This window comes from Pieris rapae, chromosome 14, assembly GCF_905147795.1.
Source record: "Pieris rapae chromosome 14, ilPieRapa1.1, whole genome shotgun sequence".
Lineage (NCBI taxonomy): Eukaryota > Metazoa > Arthropoda > Insecta > Lepidoptera > Pieridae > Pieris > Pieris rapae.
In genome coordinates, this window is record NC_059522.1 from 1,373,134 (window position 1) to 1,393,759 (window position 20,626).

The 20,626-nt window shown below is 32.1% G+C and overlaps 2 protein-coding genes across 2 annotated transcripts in view; both read left to right on the forward strand.

Moving 5' to 3' along the window:
* The first annotated feature begins 1,392 nt into the window (after positions 1-1,392).
* LOC111000278 (separin) lies at positions 1,393-8,563 on the forward strand. The gene is made up of 13 exons (XM_022269665.2): positions 1,393-1,643; positions 1,795-1,938; positions 2,202-2,268; positions 2,421-2,590; positions 2,914-3,075; positions 3,362-3,504; positions 3,736-3,863; positions 4,344-4,695; positions 5,729-5,897; positions 6,447-6,582; positions 7,257-7,421; positions 7,780-7,925; positions 8,397-8,563. Exons 1-13 carry the CDS (start codon positions 1,529-1,531, stop codon positions 8,543-8,545), a joined length of 2,046 nt encoding a protein of 681 aa, XP_022125357.2. The 5' UTR covers positions 1,393-1,528; the 3' UTR covers positions 8,546-8,563.
* A 3,545-nt stretch (positions 8,564-12,108) lies between these two features.
* LOC111000280 (bicaudal D-related protein homolog) overlaps positions 12,109-20,626 on the forward strand; it is a 72,582-nt gene continuing 64,064 nt past the window's right edge. Inside the window, exon 1 of the mRNA XM_022269667.2 lies at positions 12,109-12,731. Coding sequence (XP_022125359.2) covers positions 12,366-12,731 — 366 coding nt within the window. The 5' untranslated portion in view covers positions 12,109-12,365. The remainder of the gene's footprint in view (positions 12,732-20,626) is intronic.

The window sequence follows — 20,626 nt, forward strand, 5'->3', positions numbered from 1 at the left end:
GTTTCCTATGTACCTAAATAAATATTATTATGAAGTAGTTACTCCACATCGCACGCGGCTCGCATTGTAATTTAGAAATTAAAATATAATTAACATACTTCTCATTCATTAAGTCTCCTGACGACTCATCGATATAACCTACCTGCTATTTGTTTCTGCTTCGCCAAATGTAAAAATTATTGCGATTTCTGCACGTGAATCTGCTTGTGTACCAAATACATTCTTCTAAATGTTTTATATCCTATTTATGCAATACCTGATTTTTTCAACAGTATTGTCATTGTTGGATCAACCGTAGGTATAGGATATGGTATGATAATGTAAAGGGGCTCCTAAACGTGTGGCTGGTAGCATCAGCAGCATTTACGGCTAGACAGAAATACTCGGAAATATTTTTAGTATGGCCGGGATATATTGTGAAATATGTTTTGTACCTACGTAGGATGAATGTTTAGTGTCCCATTTACCCGAGACGTTTGCTTTTCAATCGAAAATACTGCAATATTTTTTAGCAAGGCAGACAGCTGGACGCAGACAGCCTTTGCTGTCTCGCTTTACGGCCTAAGTGCGTCCCTTTTTCATGCAAAAACCCTACAGTTATTGTAATTAATGTAAGTTGTAACAACAGATATAGCTTTTACCTATCATGTTAGTACCTTTCTTTCTATCATTGGTCCAATCTTGTGAATAATGTGATCAAAGTCTTTGTCATTCGTATAACGTTTTTAAATAATTGTTCAAGACTTAATTTCAGACTTAAAATTTTGAATGTTATACATACATACATATACCTATTGAAATTAGGTCGAATATTTTTATTCATGTTTTTTTGTTTTGACTTAGCATTTAAACCAATAAAAGCTACTGCAACGCGTCCTCCATTGTAGCCATAGGTACTAGGCACTAGCTAAGCCATTCTTATAGACCGTGTAAAAACACGTGTGTGTGTTTGTGTTTCTTTCTAGCAACGAAGTGTCAATAAATAAATAAATAAATAAAAACAAAATAATAAGCCATATTATACTGTTGCTGAAATATTTCCGAGTGCCATGTGCCGCATAAAAATGATTTTTGTATTTTGGGGCTATAGTCGGCAATGATGTAGCCACATATTACATTAAAAGTGTGGACCCCCTTTATTCATGTAAAAAACAATATAGATACTTGAGTGGCATACCAACCAATTGAAAATAATTACTTTAAAAAAATACAATAATTCACGTTCTGTTAAATCTTTTATTTGTAATCATTCTCTATTAAAACGTGCAAGACAAACGATATTCTGTGGTCATTCTAGTGTCACTGTCTTTGTCAGTTTAGGGATATTTTTAGGGGTAATTTGATATTGGATTTAAAATTCAAACTTTAACTGCTTTTGTTTTTAAAATGATAACTTTAACAAACTGAAAACAAACATATTCATATAAGAAATACATATAAGAAAACTTATGAAATTCCTTATATTTTTAATGTTAATTTATAACTAAGTGTATAAGTTATAATTATTTAAGCATAAACTTTATTAGAGATGGAAGACTTCGATATATTTGATGAAAATGAATTTGAGTCACCTGTTTATAAGAAAATTCTGAATGAATTTATGGAAAGTATGCCCCCGTTGCCATGTAGTGCAAATTACCAGAGTAAGTATACAAGAGTTAAGTTCTACCATAAAAATATATCATTAAAATTAAAAGGGTTAATTTTAAAGGTTAATTTTTTTATTACTACCCTTTCCGTTAATTGATTTAAATTCCTTAATACTATAAAATATTTGCAATATATTATTATCAGGTGGACGAAGACTTAATGGTGAAGAGTGTTTAGTAGAAAATAAGGAAGACTATGGATTTAATTTTAGTGAATCTGTATCAGCTGCTGTAAGGAGTTTAGCTGTTTATAGGGAGGACCAACAAAATCTCACAAGTGCAGACCCAGGTAACATATATAAATAAAAAATAATCTTACTTTGGTGGAAATCAGATACTAAATTTTACTTTAAACAAGTTACTGATGTTTTTGGATAAGAAAGTTAATAAGTATATTCATTGCTTGCTTTGTATTTGTTATCTCTAAAAAATAATTGATGAATATAATTTTTTTATAATTTGGCTGCCTCAAAGTCTGTGTTGGTTGTTTGGTTTAAATTCTAATATTTTTTTTATATCTATATTTATATGGTTTTAAATTTTCTGTTTCAGGAATTGATGCCTTAAAGTTAATGAACCTCTTTACAAAGTCAAGTCATAAAATAAGTCTAACACCTTTGTAAGTAAATGTAAAATATCATAAAATATAAATGTTTAAATATTTGCATAAAGAAGGATCAAAGTATTAGAAAGTTCTGGTAGTCTGTACCTTAAAATAGATTCTGTCTCATTTTATTCTTATATGAATTTAATATATTGTTTATTTTTCAGGAAAAAAGAAGACAAATATTTGGAGGATTTTTTAAAAGATGTGCGATGTGAGAGTCATGTTTCTTCAATAAAAGAAGATCCAGAAATGCCCTTTCATAAAAAATATATTAGATTTGGTACTCATAATAATGTTAAGAATTTACTTATGATTTTGGATGAATTACCTAAAGGTAATTTTTGATTTTTATTTATTGATCCAGATTTAAATTATTTAATTACAGCTTTACACACAGTTATATAGGCTTTAAGTTATATCACAAATAGCCTAACTTGTTTGCATGTTCCTTTGCAACTAAATGTGGCTTATACTGTGAATAACACTAATTGTATACTTACAATCTGATTAATGTTTTAAGTGTGGGCACCACTATCCAAATGATATAATATTTATAAACAAATGTAGATGCTTGATAAGATAACTTTGATATTTTTAAGCAGTAAATAAAGAAGATTGATGTACAGCAGTAATGAAATACAGAATTTTAATTTTCAGAATGGACTATTATACAGTTAACCTCTCGGTACAACCCAGAGGAGAATGTCAAACCATTTGATGAGTTTAAAACTGATATTAGTTCTATATTCATAACCATGTTTACAAATCATTATATCGATAAACCAATGACTGTTTTAATACCAGCTAATGTTACTAAAGGTATTCCTTTCCAAGTTGTTAATTATCATAAGGATTAGGGTAAACTCATCATCAGTCTCACTATTTATTTGTATTCCACTAATAAAAAGTATTATCATATAATAAACAAACTATATATTAGTAATCCATAAATCCTTCACAATATTAACATTGTTGCCATTTATACTTTTCTGATCACTTTGGTCATTGTATCATTTCATTCTTTTGTATTTTTAATACACTGAAAATCAATCGCAGGGCCAACACTGGTGTAGACTCGTTGCTCAGAACTAGATGTTTATTACAGAAGGAGAAAAGCCGCTATTTAAAGAACTTTATTCTCTGTTGGATGATAACTATAAGACGATAGAGAGTGCTCAATATCTAAACAATAAGAGATTGATAAAAAATTATTGGAGCAAGAGGGATGATATTGATCTACGAATGAAGGTAAAAAATGTTTCTTATTATATACCAATATCTAATGAATTCTTTGGCTGTTTTCTAAAGTTATAAAAGTAACATATGTTTTCGGTGAAATATTTTTTTTTATATTAGCATCAAAACAGACTAAAATATACCTTAGCAAGAAAACCATTTTAGGCTCATAGGTATAATTATATTCACTATAGATATATTTACTGAGTAAACAATTTTAAAGTCTAAAATCATAAATTTCAGGGTGTGTTAAACATGATGGATAAGGAGTGGCTTGGTGGATGGTGTTCCCTTCTTACGGGAAAGTTGGTGGATGCAAAGCTGAAAAATAAAATAATCCACAATGTCGACTCTACCATTTCTGATTGGGGGTATGTATTTTTTTATTCATAAATAGTGTAAGATTACTATTTAGTTAGGAAATATATCTAGCATTTGAATAACCCTGAGCATAAACAGAGATTTGAGTTTAAACAATTATTTTCTTGTGACTCAGTCACTATTGAACACAAACCTTTACCAATGCCTTTGTTTCTTCGGGTCTTACCAAGAAAAGGAAACATTTTAATAAGGCATTATAATTGAGATTAATATCTATTTATTTATTAAAGTTTACAACTTCATAAATAGCACTAAAACTATGGTATAATGTTTAAACTTTTATTTAAAATATATTACATAAAAAGAAAATAATTAAAAATACAATAGACTATATACATGATAAAATAAATAAAAAAATTAAATAAAAAAAACACCAGAAATTTTTCTCAAGAAGAAATTTTTTGATGGTCTAAAAAAAAACTAAGTCTGTGCGATAAAGTAAAATTCAAAATCTTTACTTCTCATTACAGGTTTATAAAACTAACAACCAAACAGAAAATACTGCTATACAACCTCATGGACTGCTCACCAGTGTTGTCATCACAACAAATTAAATCTTGCATCCGGCAGATTTTGACGGAACATGGAGACACTGAAGAATTAAGAACTTTTAAACGTGATATAAAGTGTTTAGATTGTGATAGTGATTTTAGATTCTCTAGTGAATTGTGCATGAATTGTTTGTCAAAGTGTTTTGAAGAAATTCACAAGTTTACTGTGGTTGATGGTATCAAGGCGTTTTCTCAAGTGGCAATGAAGATAAAGGATGATTTAGATTTTAGGGAAGCACAGCGACATCCTGTCATCTTAATTGTTGATGAGGTATGTTTATTTTAACAGTAGATAAGTTGTTTGTAACAGTAGGATAGTAAGTATAGAATAAGATAGTACGGTAGTATGAAAAACATAACTTGTAAAAATCAAGGCATGCAACTCAGTTCTAATATAACAATTTGTCAGATGTAAGGCTATCACATGAATACACAATGGATGTCACTAGTAATACATATTATATTAAATCATAACAATAAAATATACAGTATTTAAAATTTTCCACAATATAGTTAAATAAATCTAAAATGGCCGGAACTGTTTGGAGTATTAGCCGTGTCCCCAGATATTGATAAATTTAAATTCATTTAGGTAACACAATCTACTCTTATAAATAAAGAATTTAATAAGTTAATAAAGAAATATATATATAAGTATATATATAAAATGCTTCTAATTTTACATTGCCAAGTTTATGTTTTACAAAATATTCGTAAGGAGCTGCAACCATTACATTGTGTTCCACATACCATTCTAGTGAGTAATAGTTAATTAATAATAAAAATAAAAAAACGAAGATTTGTCCTCTATAAGCAGTAGGCATGGGGAAATAGGAACACGCACTTACATTCTCGTGGGAACAACACGCCAATACAAAGACGTAACCACATATACGAAATCAAGTCCAACTAAAAGGCCGGCAACGCACTCGCGAGTCCTCTGGGATTGAGAGTGTCCGTGTGCGGCGGTATCACTCAACATCAGCCTCCTGCCCGTTTGCCCCCAGTTCTATTAAAAAAAAAACTATCGTAGTACCCGTTCACGAGTATGACGCATGGCCAGCCATCAGCCTTAAACATATATATTTATGACTATTGTAGATGTACTATGTATATACTATACTCTGTGTACTATACATATTATTAAAAAAGCATTGAAAAAAACTACCAATTACCCTGCTTACTAAATTCACACACAGTCCATAAAATTTTTAAACATAGTTTTTAATTTCTTATTATATTTATTTTGTATTCTGAAATGGGTTGGTAAAAATACTTAATCCTGCAAATATATTTTCTTTCAGTTACTTGATTCATTCCCATGGGAGTCTTTACCAGCTCTGAACCCGCATCCCATCACTCGGATGGAAAATATTCACTTCCTCTACTTCCTGTACAAGACTCATGAAGACAGCATTGTTGACGGATATTTTTTAACCAAGTCAGAGGTTGGCAGATATGTTATTAATCCTGGTAAGATCATTTTTTATTTGATTTTATTGTGAAATGTATATGAATACATTACCAACATATCGTGTATCCATAATCCTACATACTACACAATATATTAATATGTATGTTTTAATATCTTATATATTAAAACGAGCAATTCTTGTATATATAATTGGAATCTCGGAATCGGCTCCAACGATTTTCATGAAATTTAGTATTCAGGGGGTTTCGGGGGCGATAAATCGATTTAGCTAGGAATCATTTCTAGAAAATGTAATTTTATTTGTGTTTTATTAACTTAAACTATGTTTAAGTAATTGCTTGTTTAAAGATGTCAGTCAAATAAAAACTTAAATATGAGTATAATTATCTTTATTCGATAATTATATTCATATTTCATAATTTTATTAGTATGTAATTCGTACTTAAATAAAATTTCCAAAAAACACGATTTATAAAAAGAAAAAAATCGGTCATCCAGGTCCTTATATAATATAATTTATATGCTACTTGCTAGTTAATTTTTTTATATTATATTTCCTCACACTCTCTTCGTTAATATATTTTCAGACAAAGATCTACAGCGTATGCAGCTTCGTATGCAGTCCTTCATAGAATATTGGTGCGGAGACTGGAAGGGTCGGATCGCTGAGCCACCAGCACCCGGAGAACTGCTTGAATATTTGAACGCAGCTGACATTTTCCTGTAAGTGAACTTAGAGCAATCGACTCGTAGAAATAACGACTCGTATTGTGAATATAGAAACAGGGGTTGAGCTATACTCTGATTTTTCATTCCGTAGAATTTTGACATTTCATATGTGTTGCTACTTAAAAAATTCTCGACTGTAAAAGGGACAAATTTGATCCCTATGAGGGCAATAAAATAAAATGCAACGTACTTTGTATGTTTTACCTACAAAAAGATAAATTGATTATTTAAATAGATATTTTAAAAAAAATATTAACTTACTCAAGTGCCCCAATACAAAAGTTACTAGTATTTAAATATCACGAACAATACATCGAATTTTAATTATGATCTTTTATTGTTTAGCTAGCATTAGCCTACTAATTTAAAGGTTTTGCAAACCTTTAAAAAAAATAAAATGTTATCTTTACTTGTGCGTTTTTTTCTGTTTGAAAAGTGACGGAATAACTCGCCGTTAAACGACTTTTAATGTGGAGCACCACATTTGATCAAATGGATATATTCACTAACAAATAAAATGTATGTATTGACTAAGATGTTCAAACTCGTATTGAAATTGATAAATGTGTTCGGCTGAAAAGGTTTGTCATCTCTGACGTGTCAAAAATAATAGCTGTCAGAATTCTACGGAATTAAAATCCGAGTATAGTTGTTAAATATTTCCTCAGTTACTGCGGCCACGGCGATGGCGTAGGGGCAGTGTGTAGTGGCAGCGGTGTGTGTCGCGGCCGTTGTGTGTGTGTGTTGTCCGGGTGTGGATCTGTGCGTCTGAGTGGCGCCAGTGGGAGGGCGCCTCCTGCCGCCCCTCATCAACACCTGCATGTCGCAGGCTGGTGAGTTTTTGAGTTCAACCACCGGAATTACTGTAATAATTTCGATGCTTGCTTGAAATTTTCTTGAATGTCTACTATGTAGAGGGGTGAATATTAAGGGTTGTGTGTGTGTATGTCGATAAAAAAAAGTATATTATATTATTATAACATATATTGGGTTGTGTGTGTGTATGTCGATAAAAAAAAGTATATTATATTATTATAACATATATTTAATATATTTTATTTTGTATGTTGTAGGTGTCATAAAAAAATAAACACAAACAAATTTGGTTTTTATCTGGGCTTTTAATTTTGTAGCTTTCATAATTTCCTAGATTGAACATAGATTTAAGTCCTCAAAGATATTTTTTTTTAGTCCTTGCGTAGTGGGAATGCTGTGGGAAGTAACGGATCTAGAAGTGGATAAAGTGGTGAGCACAATGGTAGCCCTCAGTGTCTCAAGTAAGGCACCGCTGGACTGGAAATACGTGGGCAAGGCCAAGTGGAGCCAGGGGGAAATTGGTAAGAGATATTAATACTAAAAGAGAAGTTTGAAAGTTATGTAAGAAATATGTTTGTCTAAGATAGGGAATTACGTTAACCGGCGGCAAATATGCAGGAGGTTCACGATGTTAAGTAATGCCGCGCCCATGGACACTGCTAGAAGGCTCGCAAGTGCGCTGCCGGCCTTTTAATTGAAAAAAATAAAATAAAATACGTTTATTTTGAAACATAAGATCATCAAGGTATCACTTATTCCATGTCATTAAATTTGAACTTGTAGGTATTCCTACTCATCGGCAAAGAAGTAGAAGAAGAAGAAAAAGCCTGCAGTAAACTCGTTAAACGTTTTCTTCAGTCACTTGTCTGACGGAACTTTAGCGACTTGATTGAATATCGATATTTAATCAACTTTCTATAGATTCAATTAACTCTCTGATTTAACTTTTTTACTGCGACATATACAAGGTTTAAATATTTTTTTATGTACAGATACAAATGTTGAACAGAAGCCACAGTCATCGCCGGAGCAAAACTTACTTTTAGCAATATCAAAGGCGCGCCAGGCAACCAATTATCTCATGATATCAACTAGTATTGTCTCCAGAGGGTTGCCAGTTAAAATAATTGATACAGTATAAATATATGTATATATTATAGGCAGTTGTATTATTTATTTATCCCATTCAAGTGTCGTATCACATATTGGCATGTCTGACGTCAAAGCTGTCACAATTTCAGTCTGAATTGGTTTATTGTCTTTAAATCGGTTTTATAGTCTGCTAGCAGACAGTGGCGCACCGGGTGTCGCCTTTTTGGGGTGATACCCACCCGGTCTCGCATCTTTAAGAACAATGTACAAACAAAAAAAATCGCTAGCATAAAAAAAATATTTTTCAGTGATTCCTCCATTAGCACATGCTCAGCTCTATGTAGAATTCGGGGATTCCCGCAAAAGAGCTTGACGCTGTCGTGGGGGATTCCCCGTTTCATACTCGCGATCTTTTAATAAATGATCCATGTCCTGTATCTTAAAATTTATTGCTACTTTCGATGGGGCGACACCACCGCACTGGGTGCCACCCAAGGTACGCCACTGCTAGCGGACCCGACAGACGTCGTGCACGATATTTCAAGCGATTAGGATATGAAACAAAGTTTGAAAGTACCGAGTACAGCGCCATTTGCTTGGCTGATTCGTAATTCTATCATCATCATAATCTAACCCATCCAGGGCTCCACCCAAACGCAAAAACAAAACAAATTAATTAACTTCCTTTTTTACACATACATTGTCATGGTAATTGAAAACAAAATGCATTTTAGAGAATTCCTACAAAATATTAATACGTTTATGTACTTATATTTTTGAGAGCTATGCTTACTTTTGCTGACAAGAGGGGTGTGTGTGTGTGTGTTTGTGTGTGGAAAAATTGCAGTAAATCTGCTTATGTAATAGTTGAACGGGGCAGGCTAGGAAGAGTACTGCACTAGAAGTGAGAAGTTTGAATTTGTTCTGCAGGTCATGGAACCTTATTCTATTTTCAACCAAACGTAATTTCTACTAAAGTCACAGCCCTGATTTAAATATTCTTGCAATGCACCTCGCGTCGAACGCGAGCAAACTTAAAGATGACAACACCAGCGATCTTAAATAAGCAAATATCTCAGGAGATTGCTTGGGCAAGGTTATAGCAGTTTGGTAGATTGGTTGCGAGATTGGCCCGTCTTTCGGGTGCTCGAGCCTTCTGGTGTCCATACGAAAGTCTGCTAGCCTTCCGTTCCACCTTTGAACAGATAGGATGCCTCTGCTCATACCGTGAAAAGTCGACATTTTGGGCTGTCTCTTCGCGTCCAACACAACCAAGGAAGAGCACCATCGACCATTTCGCCGATCCCTGTGTGATACTTTGATGCCGGCACTTGTCTGTCTGCTATCTTCCTTGGACATACATAAGTCCAGCTGATGGCTTCGCCCCAATTGGGCCTGGTTTTTTTGTGGTATATCTACTCGCCACTGGCTCAAAATGCTGGTTTTGGCTTTTTGAAAATTGAAGCCTTTTAATAAATCAATTGCTAAAACGATACATACGTACATATCCATACAACGATACGTTTGCTCGTAGTTTTACTACAGGCTATAATGAGATAGCGTTGTATATATCACTTTTTATATTGTAATACTAGCTGACCCGGCAAACGTTGTTTTGCCATGTTTTTGTGCCAAAAAATTAAAGTTTATAATTAACAAAAAAACATAAGGGATGATTGTAGAGGGGTAAAAATTTAGGGTTGTATGAATTTTTGTATGGTGTATCTAAAATTTTGTCTAAAAAATAAATAAAAAACTTTAGGGGTGGACCACCCTTAACATTTAGGGGCATTAAAAATAGATGTTGTTCGATTCTCAGATCTATCCAATACGCACACAAAATTTCATGAGAATCGGTCGAGCCGTTTCGGAGGAGTTCGGTTACTAACACCGTGACACAAGAATTTTATATATATGTCGCAGCCAACTAGCTTAGACGTTCAATAACCAGCCTTGCCGCTAAACTAGCGACTTAAAAGATGTTCAGCCAGTTGATCAAACAGTCTCGATGACGATTATGTTTTTATTGGAATACATTTTAATAAAGCTTTTTATAAATGTGACGAATATTTAAATGATCCTAATCCTTGGGATTGATTTGCTCCAGTTCAAACAATTTGTATTAAAAACTTGGCGATTGAAAAGAGTGGCGGAAAGTTTCTTGCCAGTTCTTCTTACCCGCTCTACGCCCTTGACTTGCGAACTGGTTGTAAATGTAAATTAACAATAAATTTGTTTTTTTGACGTTCATAAGTGTACATGTTTACCTATATGAATAAAGATATTTTTGAGTTTGAGTATGCAACATTCATATTATTTTTTTATTGAATTTTATACTGTATTTTATATATACATCATAATTTTTTTGTAATTTATATCTATATATATGTAATATAAAGAGGAAAGACTTGTATGTAAGTATGTTTGTAACGAATTGGCCCAAAAAGTACTGGACTTGGGGGCTTTTAAATGCAAGAAGAAATTAGGATCCCTACTAAAACTATTAAAATGTTACCCAAGGTGTAAAAACTGCCTAATATCTTTTATCGCATACGCTGCGAAAACTATTTATGAGAAAGAACATATCAATAACTACAAAAGATATTTAAAAAATTAATGCGTCCGTAGCCGGGACGGGCTTCTAGTCTTAATAAATTATTGAGTGTAGATATTATTTTTATGTACCAAAAGATTAAATTCTCCAATTAAATCCAACAAATGGACCTACCTAGTTCAATGAACATTAAGAAAAGATATCCATCTTACTTAACACGATCTTTTGTTCTCAAACAAGGAGTAATTCAATTAATTCAAGGTTTATAATTTTTAAATCGCAAAATGTGTTTTATGAGTGTGAGATCATTTCCTATTATAAATAAAATATGTACTAAAAATTAATGTTACTGGTTATGCCAATCCACTCACTCGGATTACCTTGATAGTATATCTGTCTCTGTCAGACATTATGAGTTTAAGATACTCTTGATAATGCTATCTCGTTTTCGCACACGTGTGTTAGTCAAAGATAAGTTAAGGCAGACAAAGACATGAAGGTATTGGCTACCTATTATAGATAGCACTCATAGAAGAAACTGAGAAATATTGAAATTATTATTTAAGAATGCGTTTAATTATTTATATATATTATGCGTTGATTTATTACCATAAAAATTACTATTTCTAAATGTTTGGAACACTGCAAAATAAACATAATAAACTAAAAAAATGATTACTTGTGGTCGCTTTAACATTTAATAACTAGGGATCTTTAGGTCACAAAAAATCTATTAATAGTCGGCTAGTATAGCCCAGGTAAATCGAGGTTAAAAGCTTTACTTGTCACAGTTGTCAATAATTTTTTAAAGCAAAGCTCTTTGAATAGTTATTCAAAGCACGTAAAAATATTCTTGTGCCACTTGTGTTTAGTCATGTAATAAAAAACGCTGTTTCTTACAAGTAAGCTTTAAAATATTAAAAGTTAATGAATTATTAAAATTTCCTAGAACTAACCCATTATAATTAATTAATTATAAGCGACGCATCTAACATTCAATTATCTATGACGCGTCATGCCCGTTCTACCTCAAAGGTTTTTCGTTGCTTTGTTGTGTCTGCACAGTTGTCGGGGTAACACCGTTGCGCAGCTCCGCACCAAACTGTTTCGGTCAGTGCAGTGCCGTGATACGGAAATGCTACGCTAGTGAACGTAAAAATTAATAATGGCATTAAAAAAGGATTTCGACATCCCCGTCAGTGTTTTCAAGCAAATTAAATTGCCCAAAAGTGCGAAAATACAGCAGGCATTCGAGAAATTGTTCAAAAAGAACAACTATACGAAAATAGTGCAAAGTTAAGAATTGTGTAAATAAATGGCTGGTGAATCTAGTGCAATTAGTAGAAATAGTTCTTTTGATACGCTTTTTATTGATGCAGAGACGGAATTTGTCGGTAAGGGTAATAAAGCTCATGTGAAAAGTAATAGAAGTAGGAGTGGGAACAGAATTACAAGTTCGTTGAGCGTTACTGATGATACATTTTACAAGGATCTAGAAGATTACGTGAAGGAAATGGCGGGTAATACGAGCGTGGAAACAGATGATGTTTGGAGGCAGTTGCAGCAGAAGGAATCTGACCTTCTCTTGGCGGCGGAGCTGGGAAAGGCACTGCTAGAAAAGAATGAAGAGTTAAAGAAGGAACAGGATAAGGCCGCTGAGGATTTCTCTAAAAAACTTGAGGTAAGAATCCCTATTTAATATAATTAATAAGCAAATAGCGTAAGGTTAAATCTTTAGTTTTAACTAATTAAACTAACTTCTACTAATTAAAAATTAATTTGGCGTAAATACCACGTCGTTATATTATCGTTCGATTTTTAAAATTTCGAAGTCATTTTACGAAACTTTATTACAGTTTAAATTTGTTCTGAATTTGGAATAGAATCAGACGAAGATATTATATACCTGAAATGTATACGCGAACTTAAAAATATTTCAGCTTAAAAAAGCCCTAGTTAATTTGATATAAAATTTATATTAATTAAAATAACAATATTATTACTTTTATTTGATATCAAAGCTATCTAGGTATTAGTTAATGTTGTGTAATGGGTAATTAGGTGTATTAATTTTATTTCAATTAATACACTAAAGGTCCGTTTCACAATGTCCGCATAAGTTCCAAATAAGCTATTTATTACATATTGGTAGGATTAAAACTATTGTTGCGTTTCACGATTGCTAACATTCATGACGAAAAGCGATATCTTAATATCGCTATTCGTCATGAAACGCGAAGTTTCTTATTTGGAACTTTTATGTTCCGAATAATTTATGTGTTAGCTATTTGGTACTTTATCCATACATTGTATGGATATAATATACTTAACTTAAAGTTGGCTTCACGTGTGTCAAAATTGAATATCTTTTTACATACAAGTATTTTCATACATCAGAGTTTATTGTTGTAAAACTACTCCCATTGATCATTACTGTAAATAACATTGAATGCCTCAGAGCACATATTGACTTTCTTTGAAAGAAATATTTAGAAATAAAAAAAATATTTTGTTCAAAAGGTAAATTTGATATGAACATGCAAAATTCTGCAACAAGTTTTATTGTAACTAATACCGGAGCAGTATTTCACTAGTTTCATCAGCGTGCGACTCTAATCCCTGAAGTCGTAGGTTCGAGCCCCGGCTATGCATCAATGGACTGTCTTTCTATGTGCGCATTTAACATTCGCTCGAATGGTGAGATTGAGAGTCGCACGCTTGAGCCACTAGGCCAACACTGCTCTAAGTAGAACGATACTATATTCGCACGAAAAACAGACGTCACCTGATACTTAGTAAAGGTATTATGTTGGCTATTATTATTGCTAATATTAACGACATTGATAAAGGCTTATCGCAAATCAATATAATGACGCAATAATGCATTGTTTCACCGCTTTTTAAATTGCAACACTGTATATATATAAGTATTTTCGTCTTGGCTTAGTGGTAAGTACATGTAATAAAACCTTTTTAGTGAGGCCTCAGATGTCTTTATCTGTTTTATGATCTTTTGTCGGTACGTCGACGTTTTGGGTCTATGGCAAGGCGGTTTCCTCACCATATTTTCCTTCAATATACGAGTGCAAATTCGCACATAGAAAGATCTTTGTTGCTCAGTCGGGGATCGAACCTAAAGCCACTAGGCTAACATTGCCTCTTATATCAGTTTTGGAAAAGTTCTGTTTCGCTTTGAGGAAGCTAAATCTGGTAGTTTTTAAATAATTTGTTAGAAAATATATCCTCTCTGTATGTAAGTATAATAGATAGATATAGGTGAGAAACTATTTGCTATAATGATCGAATTTTCTTGCATAAAAAACTATGAAAGAAATAGGATATAAACTTTATTTCAAAAATAAGTATTCGTACGCTACATCAGCGAATATTTAAACCACATTGAAATTTGGTTTATTAGACGTTCTAATTATTATAATCACAATTTACAGGGAATCACACTAAACCGCGTTATAACACGATTTCCGTCATATAACGCGCTATTTCACCGCGATAACGAGGAGTTATCAAGTTATATGTCTTTAATGTGTCAATTTCATAATTCGCTTTCAATATCTTTGCACCTGTTTCAATTGTGTTATAAACTAAAACTTTATATGGCTTTTGCGAAAACGATTCTACAACGCGATTTCCTATTTATTAGGATAGGCAATTTCTGTATTCCAAATCATTTGTTTGAATAAAATATAACTGAAATATTGTATTTAGTCTTTTATTAACATAACTTTTATACATCTAAAGAAAACACTTTATCAACGGATTCAAGCTATGCATTATAAAATTTATTATTATTACTTCACATAATTTTAATTTTTTTTTGCGTTAACTTTGAGCGGTGATACTTTTTGACATTCAACACTCTTCAGTCACCGTGATCACGCACGCTGTAAAGCACATTTTAAAATTATGTAATATTAAATTAATAAGATAGCTTCAATCCGTTGAAAAAGTATTTTCTTTAAATATTGTATTGTAAGATGTATCGGGTTCAGTGCCAAATAAAGTCAATATTGATGGCCAAGCATTGTAAACTGGTATGGCAGGCAGGTCGTTAGCACACCGTTATGGTGAATCACGGAGAAACAGGATTTTCAGCTTTAAGCTCGGAAGTTCGAATAACTTTGCTAACTTTAAATGGAACTTCAATAACCCGGTCAAGTCTTTATTAGTAGCTGTATGATACTAGCAACAATTCGGATGTAACACGATGATTGGTTAGTTTATCTCGGTTAATAGACTTAGTCAAAAATAATTTTTTTTTGACATAGACCCGTACTTTTTTAGATATTAATGTTTTCTATAAAACTGTAGTACTTCACTTCGGTCTATTGTCAATGGATGCCGCAGCGTACGGGATTTAGGAATCTTTATTGGTCTCACTTTACTGGTGGAATGTTCCAGAAAACTCTAACTTAGGTAGGTTTCAGGTCATAAAATAATTTTATTATTAAAACATAATTTATTTTAAACCGTTTATATTATGAAAATTCATTACTACAAAACTTCATAATGAATTTAAAATTTTACTTAACTTTAAAAAAAAAGATAGTATTTATTAATGTTACCATATTTCTACGTAACCATATTCTGGTTAGCATTTTTACCTGCGTCTTAAAATTAACGGTCATATTTACTAGGCGTCGCTTCTATCTGACGTTAAGTGAACCCTTCAGATAAAAAAATACATTTTTACCTAAGCAATTAAGATTAACTCATTCCTATGTTGCGATAACCAATTAGTTAACAAGTGTCGTTAACTTATAACATAATACATATTACACAATACATAACAAGTGTTAATATTAGTTTTTTTTTAAACAAGGTTTTTTTATTCTCCGTAATTTGAAGTTTATATTGACGATATGTTATGTTTTTTAGAATCAGTTCAATTCAATTTTTTTGAAATAGGTAGCCGTTTAACGTTAATCTGTATTCTAATATTTCCCTGTAGCAATGACGAACTGGTATATGGAGCGCGATACAAAGGGATACAATCTCTGGTCGTGCAATGTAAGCACGGCTGTGGACCAATAGACATTTCTTCCATTATACATTCTATTATACTGTAAATCATCATGAGGCTGGCATGCCTTAGACCTTAATATTGATAGCCTGTATGAGACACATAACTGCTTAATCCTATTTGCTAATTAAGAAAAAAAAATCATGAAACAGAATATCGTAGATTCCAATATTTTGAATGAATAAATGATTCATTTTAACTGTTTTGTATCCAATAGTACTTTTAATAACATTACACATTATCTGTTTGTACCGTTGTCAAATCTATAGTTTAAAGTAAAAAAAGATTGCATCCATGTTAAAGATTAACCAACCAAACCAAAGTTGAAAAATTGTTGTTTGTGTAACCAACATAAACAACAATTTTCCAACTTTACAATACAGAGGGAGACGGAGATAACTTAAAATTCAAAGGAGGTCATTTAATAGAAGGTTTTAATGCCCTGTTTTCCATTTACAAAGATTGAAGATTCATTATTCACATACTAGTTCTCGTTTGCCCGCGACAGTGACCTACAAATTCCAACGCTTTAGGCAAAACACGACCTCCATTTTGATTTTAGCCATTATTCATGCAGTCGTGATGTGCTTACTATGTTTAGACGCAGTGTTATACCTAAAAAATATGATAAGTTATCTATTTAATCATAGCCTACATTAAATGCAACGTATCTGATTGCGAATTACTTAAACTTTTTCACACGCATCGAGTGGATTTTTTAAAGTCTCGTGATGACCAGTTTGCCAGGGTACAACTTTCATATATAGAGCTTGAAACACAGTATTCCATCTCATTTCTCACTTATTGGATTAACAGGACTTGCTTTTTGATGCAAAGGTTTTAAGGATGCATTTTAATCAAACAGAAACGCGTTTTTTGAAAACTGAATATTTTATCATCAGTCGCAAACCAAAATAAAACTTTTAAAACCTATTAATGAATTACAGAAAAGCATAACCTCTCGGTCACACTTAGTGAAGTTGACGGTAATTTATGATTGATGTAATGTAATAAATAATGCCTTTAAAGCCAATCCGAATCAAAAATCAGGTAAGCCACCATTACGAAAGCTGTGGATAGCATATTAAATAGAAATGAATCATTCTTTGAAAACCGGTCATGCTTGTGAAACAGAGGGTTTGGCGGGCTCGTACAAGGGACCTGTCTCAGACCAATTTTGTTTCTTGTTTAATCATAATAGATTCAATATTTTTTTTGTTATGTAAGTAATCACTTGTATCTTTGTGTTAACGTTATTAATTTTTATAATAACAGTGTTAGACGCTTTATGTTTTATTAGCATATTGCATTTACTAATTAGATTGTACTTACGTCTTTTTTAAATATCTTGAATAAATATAGATGTAAATATTTATATAATTTGTGTCCTAATTCCGACTAACTTTTAGACATTATTATTTTTAACATCAAATTATTTACTCAAGTAGATTTGAAACAAACATTTGTTACAGGCATATTACATTTTGTTTTCATAAAATTTGGAATTAGTTATTTATGTAAAGTAAATCCTGTAATATCAATGCAAATATGCTGCAGAAACTACTCATTGAAAGTAAAAGATGAATTTTGAATCACTCGGTCAAACAGTTAAACCTTTTAAAGTATTTCTTTATTTTTCATAATTGTTTAATTGTTAGTCGGTGAGAGCCGGAGGTCGTGGCCTCGAAACCAAAGCCTATGCTGATTTCAGTCTTATTACATTGAAATCGTTTTTGTATTTTCGAAAAATATTAGGCTTTTAATTATTACTATAATCAAACGTATTGAGAATTATCATGCTTTTCAGAAACGAGACTAAATCGGACTCCTTTAAAATGTTTTGGATTTTGAAGTACAGATAATATCGAACTGGTGGTGGTAATTATCAACTGTGATGCTAATATGTACTATAATGAAATGAATTGGCAGTATTCAAGAAAAGATGACGCTTGCATAAGAGATCATTAATCTTTTTGCAATTATAAAAACCCAAGGTTAGACATTTAATTCTGCATCATTGGAGTCGTTATTGAGTTGCAGACTACTAGAACTGTTAGTTACTGGCACAGATTTTTATAATGAGTTTTGGTACCACGTAATTTCAAATTTGCAATATCAGCGCTATTGTAAGAACTGCTCAGATTGTCAGTGCCAATTACGCATTTGTCGAGTCAATCATTGAAAGCTTTTGAATTTACATGGTAAGCTAGCTATTTTTTTGTAAAAAGGAGCCTTAATAATATATTTCAAGAATTATATTTTATTTGTTATGTATATGACATTTTACAGCCATTTTGCACAGGTGACAATATTCTAATCTGTAGATTTATTAACACGAATCTCCTTTCTAGATTCATACTAAAAAGAGATCACGGTCCATGTAAGAATTGAATTTACCAGAATTGTCTTTATGCTATCAGTATCATTGTATTATCAGCTACTGACAAACGTAACATATAAAATAACGCTTTAAATTTGTTGTTGTTGTTTATAAGAAGTAAAGTATAAGATTTAATAAGAACTGGCTTACATAGATCACTCGATATCCTAGCCATAAGACCGGCAAATAGTTCATTTCAACTTTCCAAACTGTACTAGATCGAATATCAAAAATAATACTCTCCTGAATCTACACAATCTCTTCTGATATCTTTGTTGCTGATAAACTCTAAAAATACTGTACCAATTTCAAACATTCCTTCACCATTAGAATATTTGTTTTTCCTTGAGTAATAGGGATATTTCAAAATATCTATTTTTTTTAATTACCACGATTATTTATAACGAATGTTTTAAATATGCCTATACCAGCTTAGTAGATATTGCATAAAGTAACATTTGGCTCTTAGCGCATTTAACCTTCATTAGAGGTTGCAACGCAACATTATCCTGTATTTTATATTGCGTTAACTATTTTCCCGTGTCTTTATTAATACAAGTAGCAATTAAAGAGGCTGAAATGAATAGAACTTAGATAGTCTGAGTAGCGTGCTTGAAGACCTTAGCTCATTCAGTTAGAATAATTGTTTTTTGTTATATATTATTTATGTTAGCTGTGGGATTACGAAATAAATGAATGAAATTTATTTCTACACTCCTTATTGTAATTCTGTTTTTAATTGACTTAAGATGTTTGATTGATCTACTGAACAATCATTTATCAACATGTCTGAAAAATGTATTATTGTTCTTATTGTGATAACCTTGTTTTAAGTGCGTGATCAGATAATGCACTCAAGACATACGTTATCATTTTATCAATGTATTTATCAGAATGAAGATTTCGTCACCATTTTCAAATATATTCTTTTCAAACTAATTTTCGCGTCCAATTATTTATTTTGTACTAGCTGGTGTCCACGTCTGCGCAGATTAGTTATTGGTTTGTAGATTCTCTTTCGGCGTCTTGTTCCTGTTGTATCAAGAAGTTGGATTGCCCCAGCATTCATCACATGGTACTCAGTAATGCCAACCTTCAAAATGTACCTAGAACCAACTTCAAGTAAACAAATTTTTATTGTATACTCAAAATATATTCAAGTTGTATATTATTGAAATCTTGGAGTATTATAACTTTTTGGTATTTCGGTTCTTAGTTATAGCAACAAATTACCCCATGAATAAATGTATCTTCTAAATCTGGAAGGGAAATTCCACAAGTTTGCATCATTAATACTGTAGCCTGTTTATCTAGTACCCACATAATCTTTGAATACGTCCAGACAATTACAAGTAATTGATTTAAATATAATAAAAAAAAAAGATCTATACCTTGTACAACGCCATGTTCATGACCACGATAACTGTTATATTACATCGTTAATTATGTACTAGCCCTATACCGGATTCAAGTAGTTACTGGTTACATACCGTCACGGGAAATGCATACGGAATACTATACGTATTTATTTTACATACTTAAAATATTATACAGTGCTTCCCGGCCACACTAAATCTATGTTTGTAACTTTTTTGTCAGACTGTTGGTTTTGGGTTAAACATGCTTTGTCTCGATATTTCTGTTATCGTACCCTTTTGATAGGATCTTCTTAGTATTCTTCTACCTAACCTAACGTTTTTTTGAATATGCAAACGGGCTGGCTCGCCTGATGTTAAGTAATACAGCTGCCCATGGACACTCAGATCGGCTCGCAAATGCATTGTCGGCCTTTTAAGAGCTAGTATGCACTATTCTAGGAAGACCCGAATTGGTTTGGAAATACTTCAGTGGGCAGCTGTTTCAATATCGTGGTGGTACGCGGCAAAAACGTTTTTATGTAATAGGCAGCTAAAGCGAACAATTAACACGATATTGTTTTATTTCGCGTTTCAAACGAAGTTATCATTATAAAATCTGTATAAACACAAAATTGAAATTGAAGTACAGTAACATAAATTGAATTTGTTTATTTAATTTAAATGTTTCATTATAACGGATGGTAAATGCTGTTTGCTACAATAGGGCGTTTTAAAACACTATCTACGTATAAAGCATCGGAAGAAAGCGCCGGCTTTAATGTTTAAATGACGCCAGT